This window comes from Alligator sinensis, unplaced genomic scaffold (genome assembly GCF_000455745.1).
Source record: "Alligator sinensis unplaced genomic scaffold, ASM45574v1 scaffold874_1, whole genome shotgun sequence".
Lineage (NCBI taxonomy): Eukaryota > Metazoa > Chordata > Crocodylia > Alligatoridae > Alligator > Alligator sinensis.
Genome location: NW_005842302.1, coordinates 1,255,331 through 1,275,986, shown reverse-complemented (window position 1 = coordinate 1,275,986; position 20,656 = coordinate 1,255,331). Strand labels below are relative to the sequence as shown.

Sequence of the window (20,656 nt, the reverse complement as noted above, 5' to 3'; positions counted from 1 at the left end):
TCTTCCTCCTGGGGGCTGTTCTCTTTGGGAGTCAGCTTCACCAGGAGGCTGAAGATCAGAGGGAGAGCCTGCTACCAAGCCTGCCGTATGAAAGACCAGATAATGCTCCAAGTCAGCTTTTCTGCTGGCAGAATAGCATGACCTACATCAGATAAAAGAAGTGTGCCCTGGCTTGATCCTCAGCAAGGGCAGCCCTCTGGGAGCCTTTGGTACTTTGCAAAAGTGCTTCACTGAGTTTAACTGGGTGGGGAAGGATTAATACTATGCTGCATCACCAAAGGCATCCAGTTCTAGGAAAGGATCAATTACCCAATAAGAATTACTTCAACCCTCAAAACAAAGGTGGGGCAGATTTCACTTGCCCTTCCCTGCCTTTGTTCCTGTCCCCACAATGGGGAGGGTCTCTAACTAGGCCGCCTGCCCTATCGTGAGTCACAGAACCTGTGGGAAGGAGGCTTCTGGCAAGGAAGCCAGGCAAGTGGGAAGCCAGTGCTATGCTGGGCACAGGCCAGTGTAAACTGAAAGGTCATCCCTGCTCCCTTTTGAGGGATACCGGCTTTTCAGGGTAGGGGCAGAGAAGGGGAAGGAGGAAAGTGAGGCAAATCCCTTCTGAAAAGGCAAAGACCAGGTGTGGTTGGTGAGTGGGACATGCTGTATGGAACCAATACAGGGGGAGGGAATGCTGTGTAATGATTAGGCAGAAGGGCCAGAAATCAGGACACAAAGGTTGTGTTCCTGCCCCTAGGACAGTGGTTCTCAACCATTTAAGACTTGAACCCCACCTTGGAAAATGCCAGCTCTTCACTTTTTGACCACAGAAAAATAATACAGCAGATTTTTTTGTTGCAAATAACTCAGAAAGCCCACAGTTGATCAGAATATTTTTAACGCTATGATGGGTACCTTTTTGAAACCTCTGGGTTCATCTTGTGAATCATGCTTGCACGCCTACTAGTATTGTGTGGCACCCATATCATCCTTGAAAGGATCTCAAGGACACAGCACCCTGGTTGAGAATCACTGCTGTAGGAAATTAATGGGGTCTAGTGGCTGGGGCAGCGGGCTGGCAGTCAGGGTGCCTGGGTTCTTCTCTGGGAGGGCATTGGGTCTAGGCTGGGGCAGGAGGACAGGAGTGAGGACTGAAGGGATCTGTTCCCAACTCTGATGCATGGTATAACCCTTTCGCTTGATGCCTCAGTTTTTATATCTGCAGAGCAGGTATCTGAGTTTGATAACGTGTCCTGAGCAGAGTAGTGAGAAGGTGCTAGAGATGTGCCCCTCCTCCTCCCTTCTCATGGCTAGGAGCAGAGAGAGTTCTAGTCAATTAAACCTCCTACAACAACAAAAAATGTGATCCCGCCCTGGGGGACTGAAAGTGGGCAGCTCCCCAAGACACACCTCACATCTCCAACTTTATATAAACCAACTGAGCTTCCCCAGGGACCAGGGCTCATATGTTCTGTTCCCACTGCCTGGACTCTATCCAGACCCAGTGGGCTCTCTCTACTGGGAGCTGAGCTGCCCTGCCATGGCAAAGAACACAAATATGCGATGGCGGCTGCCTCTCATCTGCCTCCTCTGGGAGGTTGCTATGATTATCCTTTTTGGGGTGTTTGTGCGCTTCACTCCAGAAGCCAGTGCACGCTGGGAGGAGGAGGAGAAGAAACAAAATAACATCACCAGCGACATAGAGAATGATTTCTACTACAGGTATCCATGTGAGTACCTAGCCCGCAAATGCTACCCTCATGTGCAGGCCATTGGCCGAGACCAGAGAGATTAGAAGCCACTGAAGGTTTGGGGTCATGAATGTCTGAGACAAGTGGACTCAGCCAGAGGCAGGGACTGCACAGGCATCCCCATGCCTCCCACAGGTCTGCTTATGTACCTCAGTCTCATTCTATATTAGCTCCTGCTACTGCATTCCTGAGCGATTCATTTGCCCTGCACCCTCCCACATCCCACCCTCCCACCCTACGTCATACCCCAGAGACCCCTCTGCTATCCCAGTTTTAAGCTCCCATCGTAGCCCTCCCAATGTACCTAAGTTCTGATCTACAGCCCTACCTGCTATCCCAGTCCTGGGCTTCCCACCAGCAGGCACTGAACCTTCTGTAGAGAGAGAGTACTTAGGTCAGGCTGGTTGGCTTTATAGTTTGGATACAACTTCAGGGTGGAGAGGCTGAAATCCTTTCACACACACATACATGTGTCTTGCTACAAACATGGGGGCATGGAGGCAGAAACAGCAGGACTGGGAACAGTTGGGAATGTTACCCTGCTGGCTTCTAGCCCTTGGGCCCTGCCCCAGGGTATCCTGATAAACTGGTGGAGGCCATCAGAGAAGCTCACTACCTTTCTCGTTAAAATCAAAGTGTGGGAAAGAATGTGAAACAATAGGAGAATCGATTGTGACAGCTATTTATATTGTAGAAGAGACAGGGTGTGTTTACACATGCTATTAATGTGGCTGAATAAACTCCAGCGCAGTTTGTATCAGAGTTTATTGCTCCTGGGTGCTGCGTTTGCACATGTGCCAGGGACCGCAGCACAATGAGCTGGGACAAAGCAGCCCTGGCTGGCAGGGGGCCCCAGGGATCAGCCTGCCGGCCCAAAGCTGCCCTGACCCAGCTGAACATACTACAAAGGGTTGGGATGGAGCACGAGGGTGCTTCATTGTGGGACTAGCCAGCAGGCTGCCCTTGCACTGAAGCACCCTCATGCCCAGCCAGCCCTGTCAACATTTACATGTGCATTGCAGCAGAGTACAGAACTCCACCATAGGATAGTACTTGTGTCTAGCACTACTATCCTATGGTGGAGCTAATTAGTTTTCTCTGTCCTAATAGAACTGCACGTTTAGATGGTGACATTTTACTGCAGAGCTAATTAGTCGGCTCCACACTAAACGTCTTGTGTAGATGCTCGCACTGTATAGAGTGAGCATCTACACAAGATGTTTATATATACACATAAACTATATATACTATAAATATATACAGTGAGCATCTACACATATCTATATAATTCAAGCCTGTTGGCTCCAGATACTGGTTCTAGTAAGACATGCACTGGACACACATAAGCTATTCTTCACCCCAGAGGTGAATGCATTGTCTTAATGGATGTAGTCTGAGATGACTTGGGACATGCCAGGGGAGGAAGGGTGTTGGTGGGCAGCATGTTTTCAAGCAGAACATGTCTGCTTCTGCTATTCAAATCCTTCTCAGGATACAGCACACCAGCTCTTACTTTTCAAAGTACTCCAGCTCTTACTTTTCAAAATCCCACAACCGCTTCAAAAGGAAAGTTGGAGTGATCTCCCTGTCTCTGGAATCAGTTCCCTCCCACCTGTCAGAGATGACTCTTTTTTTTTTTTAAAGGAAAATTTCTTGTGTCCCAACTCAAATCAGCCAAATCAATTCCAAATCCATGTGAATCATTCAAGAACCATATATATCCCTGCTACTGGCAAGCACCCTCCACCCCTACCTGGGCTTCAGATACTTCCAAATCCTTTGGTAGGCATCCTAAGTGCAGGCCCAGGGTTCGATTGCCCCTGAGTTTCACTTGCCCTCAGCTGTATGGCTGCAGAAGCAAGCTAGGGAGGAGTTTCCCGTTTCCATACAGTCAGCATATAGCCGAGATCTTCCCACTGGAAGTGAAAGTGGGAAGCTCACTATGCATTACCTTGCTGAAGGTACTACCCCTGCCACATTTGTGGTTTTCCTCTGCCAGTAGGAAAACCACCTTGGTGGTCAAGAGATGACTCTTTATCACAAACCTTTCATCACACAAGAAGAACTGCGCATGCGTTACAATAAACACACCCATTCCCCTGGGGCCCTGCGCCCCCATCCACTACCCTTCCCTAATTCAATTGTAGTCCCTTGGTCCAAAAAAACCCTTTTAGGTTTTAAAATCTCAGTTCATTCCCCGTCCTTTTTGTTGTTGATGTCACTGTCACTGCCACTGCTGCTGATCCTGTCAGCGACTTCCTCGGTGTCATCAGGTCACATACTCCTTAAGAGCAGAGCTCTCCTCCTGGCAGGGTTGAATAACACCAAAATAAAGGGTGTGAACCCTCTTACATGCTTTTCAGGCACTAGTTGCTGAGCTCCACACCAGCAATATACTTCTTTTTCTCTCCAGGAAGAGGATCTCAATGATTCCAGAATCCTGATGGTATCTGTTTGCTGCCTCCTCTCTTAGGCTGGGGTTAGAGAAAAGGCTTCTGTTTATAGAGAGAAACAAACACCTGGATTCTCTGCCCTCTTTCTCCACATTCAGCACCCCTCTGCCACATACGTCCTGCATGAAGATAGGCTCAGAAGCAGCTCACTAACCTGCAGACCAGACTTCCACACTCTGTATGTTCATAGGAATGGCTTGACAGTATGCAAGAATGTTCTCCCTTGAGAGGGTGGACTGGGGTGGGGAATGTAAAAATAGCACCAGATCTTCCCTCTCCAGCCACAATTGCCTTTTATCCCTCTGGTAGGAGGAGTCACCCTCTCCCCCCACACCAGCTTTCAGGACCATCCTCTGCCACTGGCCCCGTGACAGGTATTTTTCTCAGAAAGTAGTACAATAAAAAGCTTAAGGGAGAGGCCAGCACTCTTGGCAAGCAGTAGCCAGCATCTGATACCAGATGCCTACAAAGCTGGTGCCACAAGGAAGTTGTATCCCATCCAGGGATGAATCAAAGATATGCAGACAGGCTGATTCATGCAGGGCAGCAAGACAGGTTAAGGGAGGTGACTGACCAGGGCCGGAGACGGGGCAATGGTATCTCAGATGTGATATATGACTCACATGTGAGCTGTTCCTTCCACCTCCCCAGGCCCTCCCCAGTCACTCAGGCAGGTGGGAAGAATCGCGCGGAGGGGCTGTCTTTGTATTTAGCACCTTCACTGGAGCTTTCAGAACCAATGCTTCATTTGCTGAAATGCAAGTGCTAGCTACAAGCACGGGTCAGTCTCAGCAGCATTCACAAACAGTGTCTGTTCCGAAGCAGCGGGCAGCTCACTCAGAGCAGATTCTGGCTAATTAAACAGCTGGGGACTAGCACACACCACAACCACTTATTTCTTGTACCAAGCCATTGTAGTCTATGGGAACTCGAGCTGTTTCACTCCTGCAAGTATGTATTCTGGCTTATTAACCCTCTAAGTGCTAGTTTAACATTTTGAGCAGTAGCATAAGTGGGCATCCCAGGCTGAGTGCAGATGGAAATCTGATAAGCTGTTGGGGGTGGAAAACCAGAGTGAGGGCAGGAAAGGTGTGAGATAGGATGATCAACTATTCAAAATGCAAAGGCAGGAAACATTTGTGCTGGAGTTTATTGTATCACATTAATATGCATGTGTAAGGGACCTCCAGAGGTCATCTCATCCAACCTCCTGCCCAAGGCAGGACCATTCCTATCCAAACCAACCTGTACAATCCATAATCTAAACTCTACATAAGACTACCCTCAACCCTGACACAACACAGACCTAACACCTTAACCTGTCACAGGTAAAGTAGGGAACCGTGGCAGTCGACATCCTGCTTCTATAAAATGTTGTCAATATATGCTCAAGAGATCCATGCTCCCTGCTACAGAGGAAGGCAAAATTCCCCACAGTCACTATCAATCTGACCCGGGGGTAAAATTCCTTCCTGACCCCAAATAAGGCGAACCATCAGATCCTGAGTGAAGAGTCAAGACCCTCTAGCCAGGAACCTCCAGCTTGGGTCCCAGCAGGAGCATTAGCACACCCAGTCAAAGTCCCCAGCGTTGGTTGTAGCCAACACCCAATGCCTCTGAGGGAGGCTTAAAAACATCCTGAAACATGTCATAGAAGGGATGGAAGGGGGCAACTAGCAAAGCCCAGAAGCATGGGAGAAGGTCTCAGCTGTTCTGAATTTAGCTGGCATTCAAGGATGGTGGAGTGGAGTGAGGCAGAAGACAGGGTAGATTTAACCTTATAGACTAACTGAATCAGAGATGTATAGCATAAGTTTTTGTGAAGTTAAGCTCACTTCATCAAGTGCTGTGGGGGTGAGACATCCACATCCTCCATGAACCCCAGCACTAGGTGCATGAGGCTAATTTCCTGTGAGGTCCCACCTAGTTGTGTCCCAGGGAAGAATGTGGCAAATACCATCCAGCAAGCATGCCCCATGCTGTGATATGGCCAGTGGTGGTAGAGCTTCAGGGGAGGCAGCTAGAAGTGGGGGTATACATCTCATTGGGGAAGAGTGAGAAGGAACTGTGGAACTGAACACTGACCTCCAAGTATTGCAGACAGCAGTCTTTAAGTCACTCAACAAGGGGAGAACTCAGACCTCCTATAGCCCAGAGAGCTGTGTTAGGAGTCAGCCCTCTGGGAAAAAACAGATGTGGTGCATGGAGGGCAGAGGCAGACATGTGCAGGTGCATGCCTAAAAGGACCAGCAGTAACACGGGTAACCAGAAGAAGCCGACTCACGCCAGTTCCACTGGTAGGAAATTCCACTGGGAGGACAGAGTATAGCAAGGGGCCAGGACAGCAGGTCACTCTGAGAGAAGGAGGAGCCACCCTGCATTGTTTAGCACAAGACCAGTGGGACAGCCAGCCACAATGCCCTTTCTCCTGACGATGAGGCTGGCATTTAAGCAAACGGATGTGAGAGGACCTGAGGCACTCCGGCATATCACCTGGGAAGCCAGAATGTTGCAGTGTGAGATACTGTTAGATAACGTGAGCACCACAGGATTTCCATATGTTGCAGAGGTGTAGGATTAAGTTCCCCAGCATCCAAAATCCCAGCCCTCTCCCATTTTCAACTGCAGGAAGCTTTCTCAGCTCCACAGTATCTCTGCCCCCTGGAGCTGTTCAGCTTCTGCCCAGGGGATGGTGCAGTACATACCCTATATCTACCCTGTCTTCTGCAGGACAATTTGCTGCAATTTTTTTCTTTATACCTGCAGGAAATGTAGTGACCTCTGCAGTTGACCTTGGAGCTTCCAGAAATCAGTCCCGCCTGTTCCCAACAGGCTCAAGCTACAGAAGTGCTCTCAGAGTACTGTTTCCTCCCTAGGTTGTGTTCTTCCACCTCTCCAAGAGCTCACGCAGAGTCTCACTAAGTTAATGGGAGCTGTAAACTCAAGGCTCCATACATCTCCACCATTTCTCAAGGGTACCACTCTCACTCCATATCCACCAAACCTCAAAGACAGGCAAGGAAACCATGCTGAGGACAAACTCCCATGGCCACAGCCCTTAACGACACCAGAAACAGAAATCTCCAATGTGGGTGTGGGGCTCTCAGGCCAGTTTTGCTCCCTCAAGTCAGGGTATGGCATGTGTAGTGTGGGAACAGGTGGGTGGGTTGTACTCAAAAACAGCTTCCCCAGGAGTACTAGGGAAGCAAACAGACATACCCAGAGTGTTGAGTGGTGAGCAAGTGCCTGCTAGGGAATGAGTGAATGGCTGAGACTGTTCAGTTGACTTCAACAGGTTATAAACTGGATTTGTCCTGAAGGTGAAGGCTAGGTCACTGACTATCACTTTCTGGCCTCACCTTGTTTCAGGATAGGCAATACTTCCCATTCTCAGATGAAAGGATCTAGCTTCCCGGGGGAAAAACTGATCCACACCCAATGACAGTACTTCCTGGCTCCCAGCAGCTTGCCAACATGTCTGGGACATTTCCTCATGTTTCTACAGGGATTATTCAATGAGCAAAAACTTTTATGGCTTTCATTATGACTGACAGATCCACGTGGCTGGAGTTGCTCCACAGTACCTGTCGTCCTACTTAGTTGTGGTTTAGAAAAGTCTGTTCATCGAGGGATGATTGTTTCTAAGACTGAATCAGGGGCTGAGTCACTATTCTACAGTATACAGAAGATTTCCTTTACAAATATAGTGTACTATAGTTTAAAGCGAGGGAACTTATAAGAACAGTCCAGTTGTATCAAAGTATTAGGCTTTTCAGAGGAGGATTTACTCACAGAAGCCTTCAGATCAACTGGATGCCCTGTTAATCTAAGGTTATGTCTGCTCTGAGCTATTTGCTAATGTCTTCCTGGCAATGATGGGAAAACTAGTGGGGACTGAGCACTGGCATTTTTACCATGGTGCCATCAGACATTAACTGGAGCAGGTTGAAGTGGTCAGAACATCAAGGAATCATTTATACAAATGCCCCTGTCACTGCCAGTGCCCATGGAAGTGACCTTGGCTGTGTAACAGTGGAAGGTATTAACAGGATAGGAGCAAGCAGAGGGTGAACATGCCTGGGAAACTGAATCTCTCTCTTGGCCCTAACAATGATCCCTTCATGGTAGTTATGAAACCTGAGCCTGGAGAAGCAGATTCTGAGGATGTAACTATTCTGAGGAAGTCTGTACCCTGAGCTGTCTATTCAGTCCTGTTTAGCAGCACAAAAAAAATCTTTAATTTAAAATCAGATGGTGACATTCCCTGGAGGGCAAATCATCTGCTCTCAAGGGGAATGAGATGAAAGATTCTTCAGCCTAGACAGAAATCCCAAAGCCCAAACACATCCTGTCAATAACCAGTCCTGGTTGCTTAATGAGAAAAAGATACTTACCTCCCACAGAACCCAAGTTCTTAAACAGCAAAGTAATGTAGACTTCATGGCATCACTGCTCCTGCTGTGCCCGCAGGAGACACAAACAAGTTGTTCATCTCTAATGCGAACAAAGTACAAAGCTCTTTGCTTGTGAGATCTTTGGGGCAAGGACTACTTGCATGTTCCAGCCTGTGTTCACACAGTATCTGGCCCATGACTGGGTTTCCCAGCCATGACAAATATAATTATCTCCTCCCAATAACACAATCTCTGAATTGAGAGTCTTGTGCCTAGATGACTCATGGAGGTCCCTTCCAGCTCTACTTCTCTATGATGCTATGATTTTTGCCATATTATTGCTTGAGATCTTGATTTTGGTACATATTATTTTCTCCAAAATGGAAAATGTCAGTTGATCTGTTATTGAATTGGCAGCAGACCTTCTGATATCATAATTAATGCTTGTGTTGGAGAAGAAGTGTAGCTAACTAGTGAGAGCAGAAATTGGTGCATCTTTGTCATAAAACTGGGTGCTTGCAGCTGGATACTTCAGATGTACATGGATGGGACTGTCAGCTGGTAAAAACCGGCAGAGCTGTGTTGAAGAGAAAGGAAACATACTGGTTTTACCACCTGCAGCTCTGGACTCCTTACTAATTTTGATGACATTATATTTTCTTTCAAGAAAAAATGAAAAGTCCACAGTCTGGCACCATGTGATAAGGTTTCACCCAGTCACCCTTCCCCAGGCACCTGGACAATGCTTGTAAAGTGCTCAAGGACCAAAAGAAGAAGTCCTGCAGAGCGATGCCTTATTCAAGACCAGATCCAACTCCCACTGAAGGCAATGGAAATAATCCCACTGATCTCAGTGAGAGCTGACTTGGATCATCTTTCCACAGCTCACAAGATGTGTATATTCACTAGGCATAAACTAGCCATGACAATGCATGTAGCGTGGCTGGCCTCTCCCTGAGAGCTGGCAAGAAGGTAAAAAAAGCCAGTAGATGTGGTAGATCCTAGGCCAGGTTCCACAACATGAAGCACCACAATTATTTTTTGGGAGCTAGCATGCTCTATAAGACAAGTAGACAGTGCTGCAGCATTTAAACCACAAGTGTTCTGGCCTTCTGTGTAATGTTTTGCCTATGTGCCTCAAGCAAATGCTCCCAAAATATCTGTGCAATGCAGAATGTTTACCCATTCATGGATGCAGAGTGCAATGAATGTTGATTTTCTTGTAGGATTCCCCTAGGGAACTGGTGGAGGGGCCCACGTCCCATCTCCTATTCTCTCTATGGTCAAGGGGCCTCTGCACAAGCGGTTGTCATGGTTTAATGTATAACCGACGGTGGGGGCTGATTGCTATCTGAAAGAAACAAGCAACATTAACATTCACCCTGGGTTTATCGCATCACGAATTCCTCTCAAGAGGCTCGTTTCCCCTGTGAAAGTAGCTGCCCCCAGGGAACGGCCATCTACTGAGCAGCAGGCTTAGTTCATACAAGTGTCCAGCAGAGCAGCCATAGACATTCACTAAGACTGACTTTTACTTGAGATTAAGGAACGGTTATCTCCCAGAGCAGGAAGAAGAAGAATCATAGGTGTTGGGTTCTGAACCAGCATAAACATGTTTGTGGAGCAGAAGTAGAGAGAGAGGTTTTCATTTTTTTACTTCCCATAAAAAGGGGTTTGTAAGCGATGCAAAACTTAACATAAAAAATGTTCATTTTAGTCATAACTGTCTGGGTTTTCACAACCAAAATAGACACAGAAAACTAGAAATGTGTTGCTAAGTGCTTCTGGTATATATATATTTTTTGGTTTGGGGATATATTTTTATAAGATTTTTCTTTAAAGATTTTTATACAACTAAGTTCAGTCATTTTTACCAGAAGATGTTTTACTGAAAACCAACAACTTCAGGAAAGGATTTCTGAAAATAAAAAAGTTTTCAGTTTCAGATTTAAAGTTGTCTGAGAAAAAAATTTGAAAATAAATCTGACTTCTTTTCAAAATTTCCCTCAAAATAGCTGACCATTGAAGCCTTTTGCTGCCACCCTCTTCTCTTGTGTCCACCCTCCCTCCCACAGTGATCATGATGAATTTCCTTTCCTTGGCACAGCTTTCCAGGATGTCCACGTGATGATCTTTATTGGTTTCGGCTTCCTAATGACATTCCTTCAGCGCTATGGCTTTGGAGCTGTTGGGTTCAACTTCCTCCTGGCCTCGTTTGGGATCCAGTGGGCAATCCTGATGCAGGGCTGGTTCCATTCTTTCAAGGATGGAAAGATACTCATCGGAGTAGAAAAGTAAGAGAAGGGATTTGTATTGGGGAAAGCCATCTCTTGATTAGACAGCGACATGGGAGATACCCAGGTGGGAAAAAGCAGCAAGGACCTTCTGCGCCTGCACTGGGTAGAGAGAAAGTGATAAGCAGAGTATGTCCCATCTTTCTTTCTTGCATGGCCATCAAAGACTCTAGAGAGCACATGCCACAAGAAACAGTCTTTGGCCTGAAGCTCTCTTCACCTCTGGTGCTCTGCAAGACACTGTGCATCCCTGGTTGGTTTTCACCCCAGCAATAGTTTGCATTTTTGGGAGTACTGCTGAGTGGTTAGATTGGCAGATCCCTAGCAAAGTTCTAACTCTCCAAGCCCATGAATTCTCAGTGCTGGGACTTCCATTGCTCAAAGCAGTTTGGAGGAAAAAAACCCTAAACTTGATAAAACTTCACTGCGCCCTTTTATACTTGCTAAGGGCTCAGGGGCTCTTATCTTCACAATGGGACTCTTCCAAGGGAACCAGTGACAAGAGACCCATAACTTACTTCATCCTCAGCCCTACAGGAGGGGATTGAAGATATGTTGCAGACTCCAGCCCTTCTCATGAATGGACCTGGTCCAGGAAACCATTCAGGGAAGGACCAAGGGAAACACAAGTTGGGCTCAACTTCACTTCTCTGTTCTGGTAATATGGAAACTTTCTAGGGAGTGTAGGTGTGTGTATGAGAGTAGGGGACTAGGATTTCCATGACTAACCTTCAGCTTGTTTTCTTTCCCCTTTCAGCCTGATCAATGCAGATTTCTGTGTGGGTTCTGTCTGCGTTGCCTTTGGGGCCATCCTGGGCAAGAGCAGCCCCGTGCAGCTGCTCATTATGACTTTGTTTCAAGTGACTCTCTTTTCTGTGAACGAGTACATCCTCCTCAACTTGCTTCACGTAAGGCTTCAGGGCTATTCCTGCCCTTCCTCTCCAGTAAAGCAAACATAGCATAATAGCACAAGGGCTAGAGGCCAGATATGAGGGGCACCAGCAGAGCTGTGGTGAGGGCAGCTCAGTTCAGGGGTAGCAGTGCCCAGCACAGCTGTGTGTAGCATATTATTCAGTGTGTCTGACTCAAGCCAGATCCATTAACTCTTTGCTCTTATAAGCAATTTGAAAATCAACCCACTCAAATTCAGAGCAAAATGAATAAAACAGCTTGGGCCACTCCCTTTGTTTTACGGCCAGCTTTATATCTCTGAGAGTTTTAGAAGCAGTGGTAGTGACTAAAGAGAATGAGGTGCCATCTTGTGGGGCTTTCCTAAGGCAAATAGGGAGTTTGCACACAGAGGGCCTGCTGCTGTCTTTACACCTCCATGAGATTTTCCTCTTATCTTTACCTGCTGCTGAAAAAAAATCAGAGCAGGATGTAAAGTAGGAGAGGTGTCTGTTAAAGGAGCACAGAGGCTCCTTGCAATGTGAGGGGGGTCTCAGTCTATTGGCAAGAGAGAACTGGTCTGGATGGGAAACCCTTTCACAAAAAGTGCAAGTAGGGTCTGGTCTGGTATGGGGACAGGGGCACAAAACCTCCAATGAAGGAAATCAGTTTCATGGTACCTAAAGTAAGTGCCAGCACACAGTTTGAGTGACTTAAATCCCCAAGTGCTGGGAATACAAAGGCACAGGAGTATCCAGAGGAGGACAAGAAGTGAGACTGCCCTGCTCAGCTGAATGGTAGTGAGAAACTAAACACCCAGGGCAGGGAAAGTAGATTATTTAAGGCTGCTCATCAAGGTGTTACTATTACTACCAGTAGTGAGAGGAAGATTGTGCTTATAGGGTGTGTCTACATGTGCCAATTTAAGGTGCATTAGCTATTTTAAAGGCTCATTAAGGGTGTGGTCTATATGTGTGTGCCCTTAATGCACCTTAAAGATGGTGATTTTAGGCTATTTGTGCCTAAATTTGATACCTGCAAATGTAGGTATCAAATTTATGCGTGGATAGATAAAGCACCTTAATGCACATGTAGACATGTTAAGGTACATTACTGCTGTGTATATTGACTGACTTGGGACTAACTTTAGTTCCAAGTCAGTCCAGTCTGCACACCACATTAATGTGCCTTAGCACAAGCACATGTAGACACCTACCTAAATCACCTTAATGCTCATTAGACAAATACGTATTAAGATTAGTTGCACTTAAAAGCACGTGTAGACATGCCCATAAGCAAGGAAGGGAACTTCTGTTTCTTTGTGACGACTAATTCAACTGTATCCCCTTAAAATCCCATCTCTGAAGCTCCCTCCAGCCTCATTAGTGAATCATAGAAGGGTCCAGAGAGGGGTTTGTGTGTGTAGGGATGACAGTTCAGCCCTTTACATTCTGGGTGACTGCCCATTACTTCTATCCCTATATTTCATCCTCTTGATAGCAATGAACTCAGCCAGGGAGAATGCCTTCAGAAAGCTCCCTTTCTCAGACAGAGAATTTCAGCAGCTGCATGTGAATCCTGAGACAGAAGAAAAGGAAGGAACGAAAGCAAAAAAACCCCAAGAGCATGAGGCAGCAGTATTGAAGAGGGAGAGATTGGAGGGGTGGGGGAAGGGGCGGGGGAGTAGAGAGCTACAAAGAGACAACTAGAGCTTGTTATTCAGGGTGGTCTGGAACCACAAAGCTCAGAGCTATGTCCCAATCTCCCCTGAGCTCTGAGGTGATGGGAGCTAGGATCTAACAGCCCTTCTGGAGGTAAGGACCAGCTATGAGTTTTGGATCCAATATCTGAGCACCCTCCACAGTTTATAAGGGAGGGATCCGGGCCTGGGGTTCTGACTGTCTCTATGCTAGAAGGCCCCCAGAGTCTAAGAAGCCATCCACTGTGTATATGAGTCACATCCTGTGTTTTTCCATTAGCTGCCTAGGCTCAAGCCAGCGCCTCGGGGTTATTCTGCATTTAGGGTTGCCATTGTGGGACAGTACCATGGAAAGATCAAATATTCCCCTTTGGTTTGCTGCCTTCTGATAGGGAGGATGTGGCTGTCATATTTAGCGAGCAGGATAAGGAACATTTCTGTTCCCATCCCCCAGTGGCCAAGCACAGGCGGGAAGGACAGAGGGCTAGTTGGCCAATCAGACAGACTACTTCTCAGATGTGAATTTCTCTCTGTGGCTGCAGGTTATAGATGCTGGAGGATCCATGACCATTCATACCTTTGGGGCTTATTTTGGGCTGACTGTCACCAGAATTCTGTACCGACCCAACCTGGAACAGAGCAAAGACAAGCAGGGCTCTGTGTACCACTCAGACATCTTCGCTATGATTGGTGAGTTAGCAGTGGGCTCAGAGACATCCTGAAAGGTGGGGAAGAAGCCTTCTGTGCCTGCAAGCAGTGTAAGGCCAGCGTGGTGCCCTAGTGGGGAAGAACTTGTTATTCCATTCCCTGCTCACTGAGCGTGTCTACATGTGCGTTTACACCGGCTTAAGTTTACTGTGCACTAAGTGGGAATAGGCTGAAGTCTACACATGCAGGTGTTAAAGAGCATTAACACTGGGTGTGAACTGACTTAGGACTAAATTTAGTCCCAAATCAGTCCACACACAATGTTATTGCATAGTAAGGCATCTACACACATGTTACTGCGCAGTTACTAATCGGGTGTAAATTTGATACCTATATGATGCTGGTATCAAATTTACGCTCACATTGATGTAAGTCACAATATTTACTGCACAGTATGGGTGTGCACATGCAGACACACGCCCATATTGTTCAGTAATTTCAGTTACTGCACAGTAAATGTGCACATGTTGACATGCCCACTAAGCACTAAGTTGTACTCTCAGTCTGTGGCTGGGGTGGTGGGCTAGAGCTGATGCCTGAGAGGTCTCATTGCAGCTAAGAGTTCCTGGTCTGAGCACTTTAGTAAGAGGTAAGGTATGACCATGGAGGTGGAGCCAGGAATCTGGGGCTAGGGGCTTGAGCCTTCCTCTGCATATAATCACCATCTCCTTTGCTCTCTTTTTACCCTCCTACCCCTTTGTTGTTCCCTTCTTCTCTTCTGTCCTTTCCCTGCACCTTCCTGCTCTTGCCCTTCCTTTCCCAGGTACCATTTTCTTGTGGATGTACTGGCCCAGTTTTAACTCAGCTGTGTCCAATCATGGGGATGCACAGCACAGAGCTGCCATTAACACCTACTGCTCCCTGGCAGCCTGTGTCCTCACCACAGTGGCCTTCTCCAGCATGCTAGAGAAGAAAGGCAAGCTTGACATGGTAAGTGAGGGCTTGAGATGCCTGCTGCATTGTGGTGGCAGGAGGATTCCTGGCACCACACTCCAAGAGGGATGTGGATAAACTGGAAAGAGTCCAGAGGAGAGCAATGAACATGATTAGAGGTCTTGAAAACATGACCTGTGAAAAGAGGTTGGAAGAATTGGGATTATTTGATCTGGAGAAGAGAAGACTATGGGGAGATTTGATTTAAATCTTCCAATATAAAAAGAGTTGTTATAAAAGGTGGATCTGTTGTTCACTCTGGTTGCAAGTGACAGGAGAAGAAATAATGGGCTTAAAAAAAGGAGATTTAGGCTGGATATTAAGAAAAAATATCTAACCAGGAGTTGAGCTCTGAAGTAGATTGCCTAGATCAGCTGTGGAATCTGCATCCTGGGAAGGTTTAAGTGAAGGTTAGATAAATGTCTGGGATGGTTTAGATAGGGATGATCCTACCTTGGGCAGGGGGTTGGACTAGGTGACCTCCTGAGGTCCCTTCCAGTTGTATTTTTCTATGATTCTGTAGATGATGGAGGAAGCAGACAGACAGGTGTGTTTTCCTGTGCTGAGAAGTAATGCATTTCATGGGGTATTGAAAAGACAAGGCCCCTAATGCCCAAAGCTCCTGGTACAAGAGTCATTTGGGGGGCTACCACCATGGCAGTAGAGTTTGTAATTTAGCAAACCTTCAGTATTAAAACCAGAGTGGGAAAGGAGTGGAGCTGAGGGATTACTTGTGTGTTTGGTGATACAGCAGGGCCATGAAAACATTGGCATTTCAAGGAGTAGAGGCATAAGCCAGCAGAGGAGTGTGAACAGCCTCCTGATAGGGGACAGAGCTTCCCCACATAGATCCCTACAAGGGCAGACCTATGTGAGAGCCAGGACCTTACAGCATTATGTGTGTGTACGTGTGTCTATGAGGGAGAAAGAGAGCACACACACTCATGTGGTGGTGGGTTTGTGAGAGCAGGGCCACAAAGTGGTATGTTTATGGCTAAAGCAGGGCCCAGCTAAGATAGTATTTGTCCCAGTGCAGACTAAGGCTAGTAGCTGGGCAGCAACCGGGATGTTCTCAGCTCTTGACACTTCACCTTTAGTTTCCTCTTAATCAGGAGTGGACACTGTCTATTTCAGAGCATATTCAGGAGCAGGGACTTGCCAGGAGCAGGGAGTAAATGCTACTGACCAGTAAAATGGGCCCAGATTTTTTATTTGTGAACACTGTCACAGCCAGGTGTCCTGCTCCACACACCCCGCCCGGCTTTGGATTGGTTCAACATAGCTTCAGACACTATTATCTTAGAGCTGAGGCAATGAGACGTGTATTCTGCTTGTGTAGGTTCATATCCAGAATGCAACACTGGCCGGTGGTGTAGCAGTGGGCACCAGTGCTGAGATGATGCTGCCTCCATATGGTTCCCTCATCGTTGGATTCATCTGTGGCATCGTGTCCACCGTCGGGTATGTCTACCTCACGGTAAGTGCTGCTCAGAGCTGTTTCAGTGTGGCATCTTTAAACCGTGTGAACAGGTTAACTCAGGATGTGTTAAGCTGTCCTGACTTACAAAAAACAAAAAACCCCCAAAAGGCTGCAAACACATAAGCTGACCTCTAAAAGCTGTGTAGCCTCACCCAACAAGGGTAAATTTAACCCTGGAAGAATCAGGGGCAGATTTTTCTGCTTTCTAATGCTGACCCGTCAGTGCACAGCTAGCTCCCTTGCTCCCAGTTTGGGCCACAAGCTGTGCACCTCCATTCCAGGGCCCATGGCCTTAGTTGGGTCAGCCTAGGGTTGCCCAGCTCTCTCTTTCATAGTTGTGTTGAAGTTCTTCCTCACACTGCTCCACTCTCACTGGCTTTCTTCATCCCTCCATTTCTGCTTTCCTGCAGAGTTCTTTAAGCTACTGAATTCAAGTAGTTTCTGTGCATGGGTTTTATACTTCCCTTTTCCCCCACCAGTTGCTTCCTGTAGGCAAGAAGTGGAGCCACTTCTTTTGTTGGCATTTCTGCTCTTGCCTTCTAAACAACTTCAGGGCCCTTTGGATGATGCATGTTTGACTACTTATAATCCAGCAGGGATCTGGCAGCTTAGCTCTGCCAGGAATAGGTGTCTCAAACACAGGGACATGGCCCTAGGTCCCTTCCAATCTGGGAAGAGAGAGTGGTATGTCTGCCAAGCACACCTTGCCATTTCACCTTTACTTTGAACTTTTATTGTTAAATGGCAACTTAAATACAACCTACCTCTCCTTCATCTCTGCTTCCTGTCTTCTCACCTCTCCTGATTTTTTCTGGAGGGGAATCCCTCCAGAAAAATCTCTTATCAGAGCCCATAGAGATATAAATAATCTCTCTCTTCCTCCCTCCCTGCCAGCCATTCCTGGAGTCCAGGCTGCATATCCAGGACACCTGTGGCATCCACAACCTGCATGGCATGCCAGGGATTATTGGGGGCATTGTGGGAGCCATCACTGCAGCTGCAGCCACTAAGAGTGTATATGGATCAGAAGGGTAAGAAGGCTCAAAACTGTTGTGGGGATGGGGTGACAGAGGGACTGGTGAGGAAGAGGAGCTAGTTGGGAGCAAAGGGAGTGAGAAATTAGTAGCTACAGCTGTGCCCTGCATACCTGTCACTACCCAGGGCACTGCTGGTCATGTTTGTTCATTTGGTCTCCTCCAGCTGACCCCTGAGTTGTCTCGTTGGGAGCTCCCTAACTCCAAATGCTGCCTTTAATCCAGATCTCAGAGGGCAGCTGGTTTCATCCTCTTGCTTGCCTTTCTGGGGCAGACTCCCAAGTCAAATCCAAAGGGTCTGGAATCCAACCTGGGTCGCACTGCTTTAAAACCTCTTCCCATTCTGAGTCTGGTCCAAGCCCAAACCAGTAGAGGACTAAAAGGGAAGGAACAAATGCCCAGAAGCCTGGCTGTCACTGCAGTCCCCCTGTTCTCTGACACAGGCGTGTCCCTTCATTGCTGCCCAGGTGACTTCAAAGGCAAGAGGACGCAGGTCTCCTGCCTCCCCCACCTCAGGGGAAGGTCTCTGGAAACACTTCTCATCAATTCTGTTCCTCCTAGGCTCGTCAAAACCTTTGACTTCACTGGTGACTACGCGAATCGGACACCCATGGTGCAAGGAGGGTACCAGGCAGCTGGCATCTTTGTGTCTCTGGCCATGGCCTTTGCTGGGGGGGCCATTGTGGGTGAGTAGAAGGGTATGGGGCAGCTCACAGTCCAAGTCAGTTGGCAGGTGAGTTGGGGTTGAGTCAGTTCAGCACTGGGCTACAGGACAGGTCTCAGCTTCTTTTTTTTCCTGCCTCCAATTGGCTGCAGAAACTGTAGAAATCAGATGAGCTTCATCTTCCCACTTGGTGTTTCCCTGCTGCCACCTCGGGGGCAGCCAGGGTACAGCAGACATCCTAGCTCAAACCATCCCTTCTATGAGGACAGTTTTCTTGTAGATCCACTCAGGTAGCAGCTGGTTTAAGATTGAGGGAGTGCTTCTCCATTCCCAACATCTGCACAAATGTCACAAATAATAAGCAAGGAAATAGTCCTTCCCCAGCTTCTTCCCATAGAATCACCTATATTGCTATAATGCAGCACAGGCTCTAGAAATGGTCTTTTTAAGTGCTTCCCTGCTTGCAAAGTGATGTTCATTAAGAAACAATGATGCCACAAACAAGATGCTTCTGGTTTGCAAGGCAAGGAGAATAGAAGAGGCCAGGGCTGAATGAGCTGAAACTAACCCTGGATGGAGGGAGAGGCACGGCCTGTCCCTAGGCGCACAGTGCTGGCTCAGTCATACCCCTGCTATGGTTTAGTTCTTAGTGACAGGAGCACTTCACTCAGCTTTGTTGCTTCCAGGGGGCATCCTGAAACTGCCAATCTGGGGAGACGCGGCAGATGAGAACTGCTTTGAGGATGACGTTTACTGGGAGGTGAGCACCAGGGCACAGTCCTTGTGGCTCTGACAGGGGGCTCTCCAGCAGTGTCCTTGGCTGACCAGAGTTTGGGATTTGGTGTCCATGCAGCTGGGGCTCACAACTTCAGATCTTGGTGGAGGGGCTTGGGGGCTGATCTCTGAAAACAGCTTGGGCAACATGTTGTGTATCACCCAAGGTATGTCACAAGGTGGCACTGTTGTCTGCAGGATGAAGGTGTCATTGTAGACCTCCTCCTCAGCCTTCTTACAGGCTGCTCCCCTATGCCTGGGATGACTCTAGTGATAAAATCATGGAAGGACACCAGGGTCTGATGGAAGTTTTGCTCTCTCTGCAGGTGCCTGAGGATGAGGAGAGCGGCTTATACCACATGCATGATCCCACCCTCAAGCCAGCATCTCCCTAGCCTGCCTGGGTAGGCATAGTGGGCACAAGGGGCTGAGAGGGAGGACTCAGGCTGAGGGGGGACACATCCAGTGAGCAGAGGGCATCCCAGTCAGAGCAGCTCACCCTTCCAAGGGCTACCCAGGCTGAGAGTAGTGGATCCTCCTTGCCTGACAGAGTGACAAGCAGAGGGCACCACTCACCAGGCCCTCCAAGTACAAACAGACCAAGGCACTGGGGGCCAGGATTGGCAGCCGTAGCTTGGTTTCTTGGCAGAAATGCTAGGTCCTGAGGTGTCTGTGGGTGATGGGGGGAGCAGCATTTCCCTGGTGCACTAAAGTGGCACGGCTTCTGTGCCACCTGCTGTGCCCAGCAAAGCAAAGTGATGACATTTTGCAAGCCGCAGCTCTGTAGCCAGCCCTGACGGGGGACCCTGCTGTGGGAGGCGACGCTGGCACAGGTGGCCAGCTGGAATGGGGGCTCTTTCTCTTCCTATTGTTAGGAGATGACTGACAAACACCTGACCCACCTCTCCCTCTGGGATCCCTTCAGGTGTCATATGGACTCCTTGGTCTCCAGAGAGGTGATGTGATCGGCGGCTTCCTGGAAAGGGGGGTGCTGGCGGCAGCCCCAGCTCAAGGAATACTCCATGGGAGTCTCAAAGGGCTTCATATTTTTTTTACTTTGGTCCCATCCTAGGTGGGAGAGTGTGGGATAGGCCTGTTCACATGGAGCAGTGCACTCGGCTATTCTCATGGCTTACCTGAGAGCAAGGAACCAGAGGTTTGAAACGGACGCTGGGTGCATCTTTCTTAGCACTGGGGTCGGGGTGGAGGGCCAGGGGCAGCAAACAAGGGAGATTTTAGCAGCAGAGGGTGTGTCTATATTGTGTGTCTGCTAGTTGGGAGCTGGCTGGCTCCCCTGCATTTGAAGCTTTCCAGACTCACTCTGAACAGTTAGCCAGATCCTGAGTCTCCACCGATGCTGGCAGTGGGGTGTTATGGAGGGAAGTGCTTAATAATGCTGGATCTGATTCGGGGCTAAGAGAAAGCCTTTCACTGCAGCTGGTGAGAAGGTGATCATCCTTTGCACATACCTGGTGCTTTATTAATACACCAATGCCCCTGAAGCTGGGGAAGCAGCATAACCCCCATTTTGCAGACAGCAAAAACTAAGATACGTGATGTGCTCCAAGGATGCAAGTCCGGGTGCCTAGTTCTGTG

The 20,656-nt window shown here is 48.0% G+C and overlaps 1 protein-coding gene across 4 annotated transcripts; it reads left to right on the top strand.

Annotated features, from left to right (window-relative positions):
• Positions 1 to 1,451: 1,451 nt before the first annotated feature.
• On the top strand, positions 1,452 to 20,650 carry RHCG (Rh family C glycoprotein). 4 transcript variants are annotated; one of them, XM_025209666.1, is made up of 11 exons: positions 1,452 to 1,718; positions 10,694 to 10,880; positions 11,638 to 11,788; positions 14,010 to 14,157; positions 14,939 to 15,105; positions 16,448 to 16,585; positions 17,483 to 17,619; positions 18,184 to 18,308; positions 18,973 to 19,046; positions 19,387 to 19,464; positions 19,986 to 20,650. In XM_025209666.1, the coding sequence occupies exons 1-10, from the start codon at positions 1,529 to 1,531 to the stop codon at positions 19,453 to 19,455; spliced, it is 1,386 nt and encodes a 461-aa protein (XP_025065451.1). In that variant the 5' UTR covers positions 1,452 to 1,528; the 3' UTR covers positions 19,456 to 19,464; positions 19,986 to 20,650. The 4 variants fall into 4 exon arrangements, 2 of the variants coding, with proteins under 2 accessions (XP_025065451.1, XP_006028346.1); XM_006028284.2 differs by having other exon boundaries at positions 19,936 to 20,650; XR_003095146.1 differs by lacking the exon at positions 18,973 to 19,046.
• Positions 20,651 to 20,656: the final 6 nt, after the last annotated feature.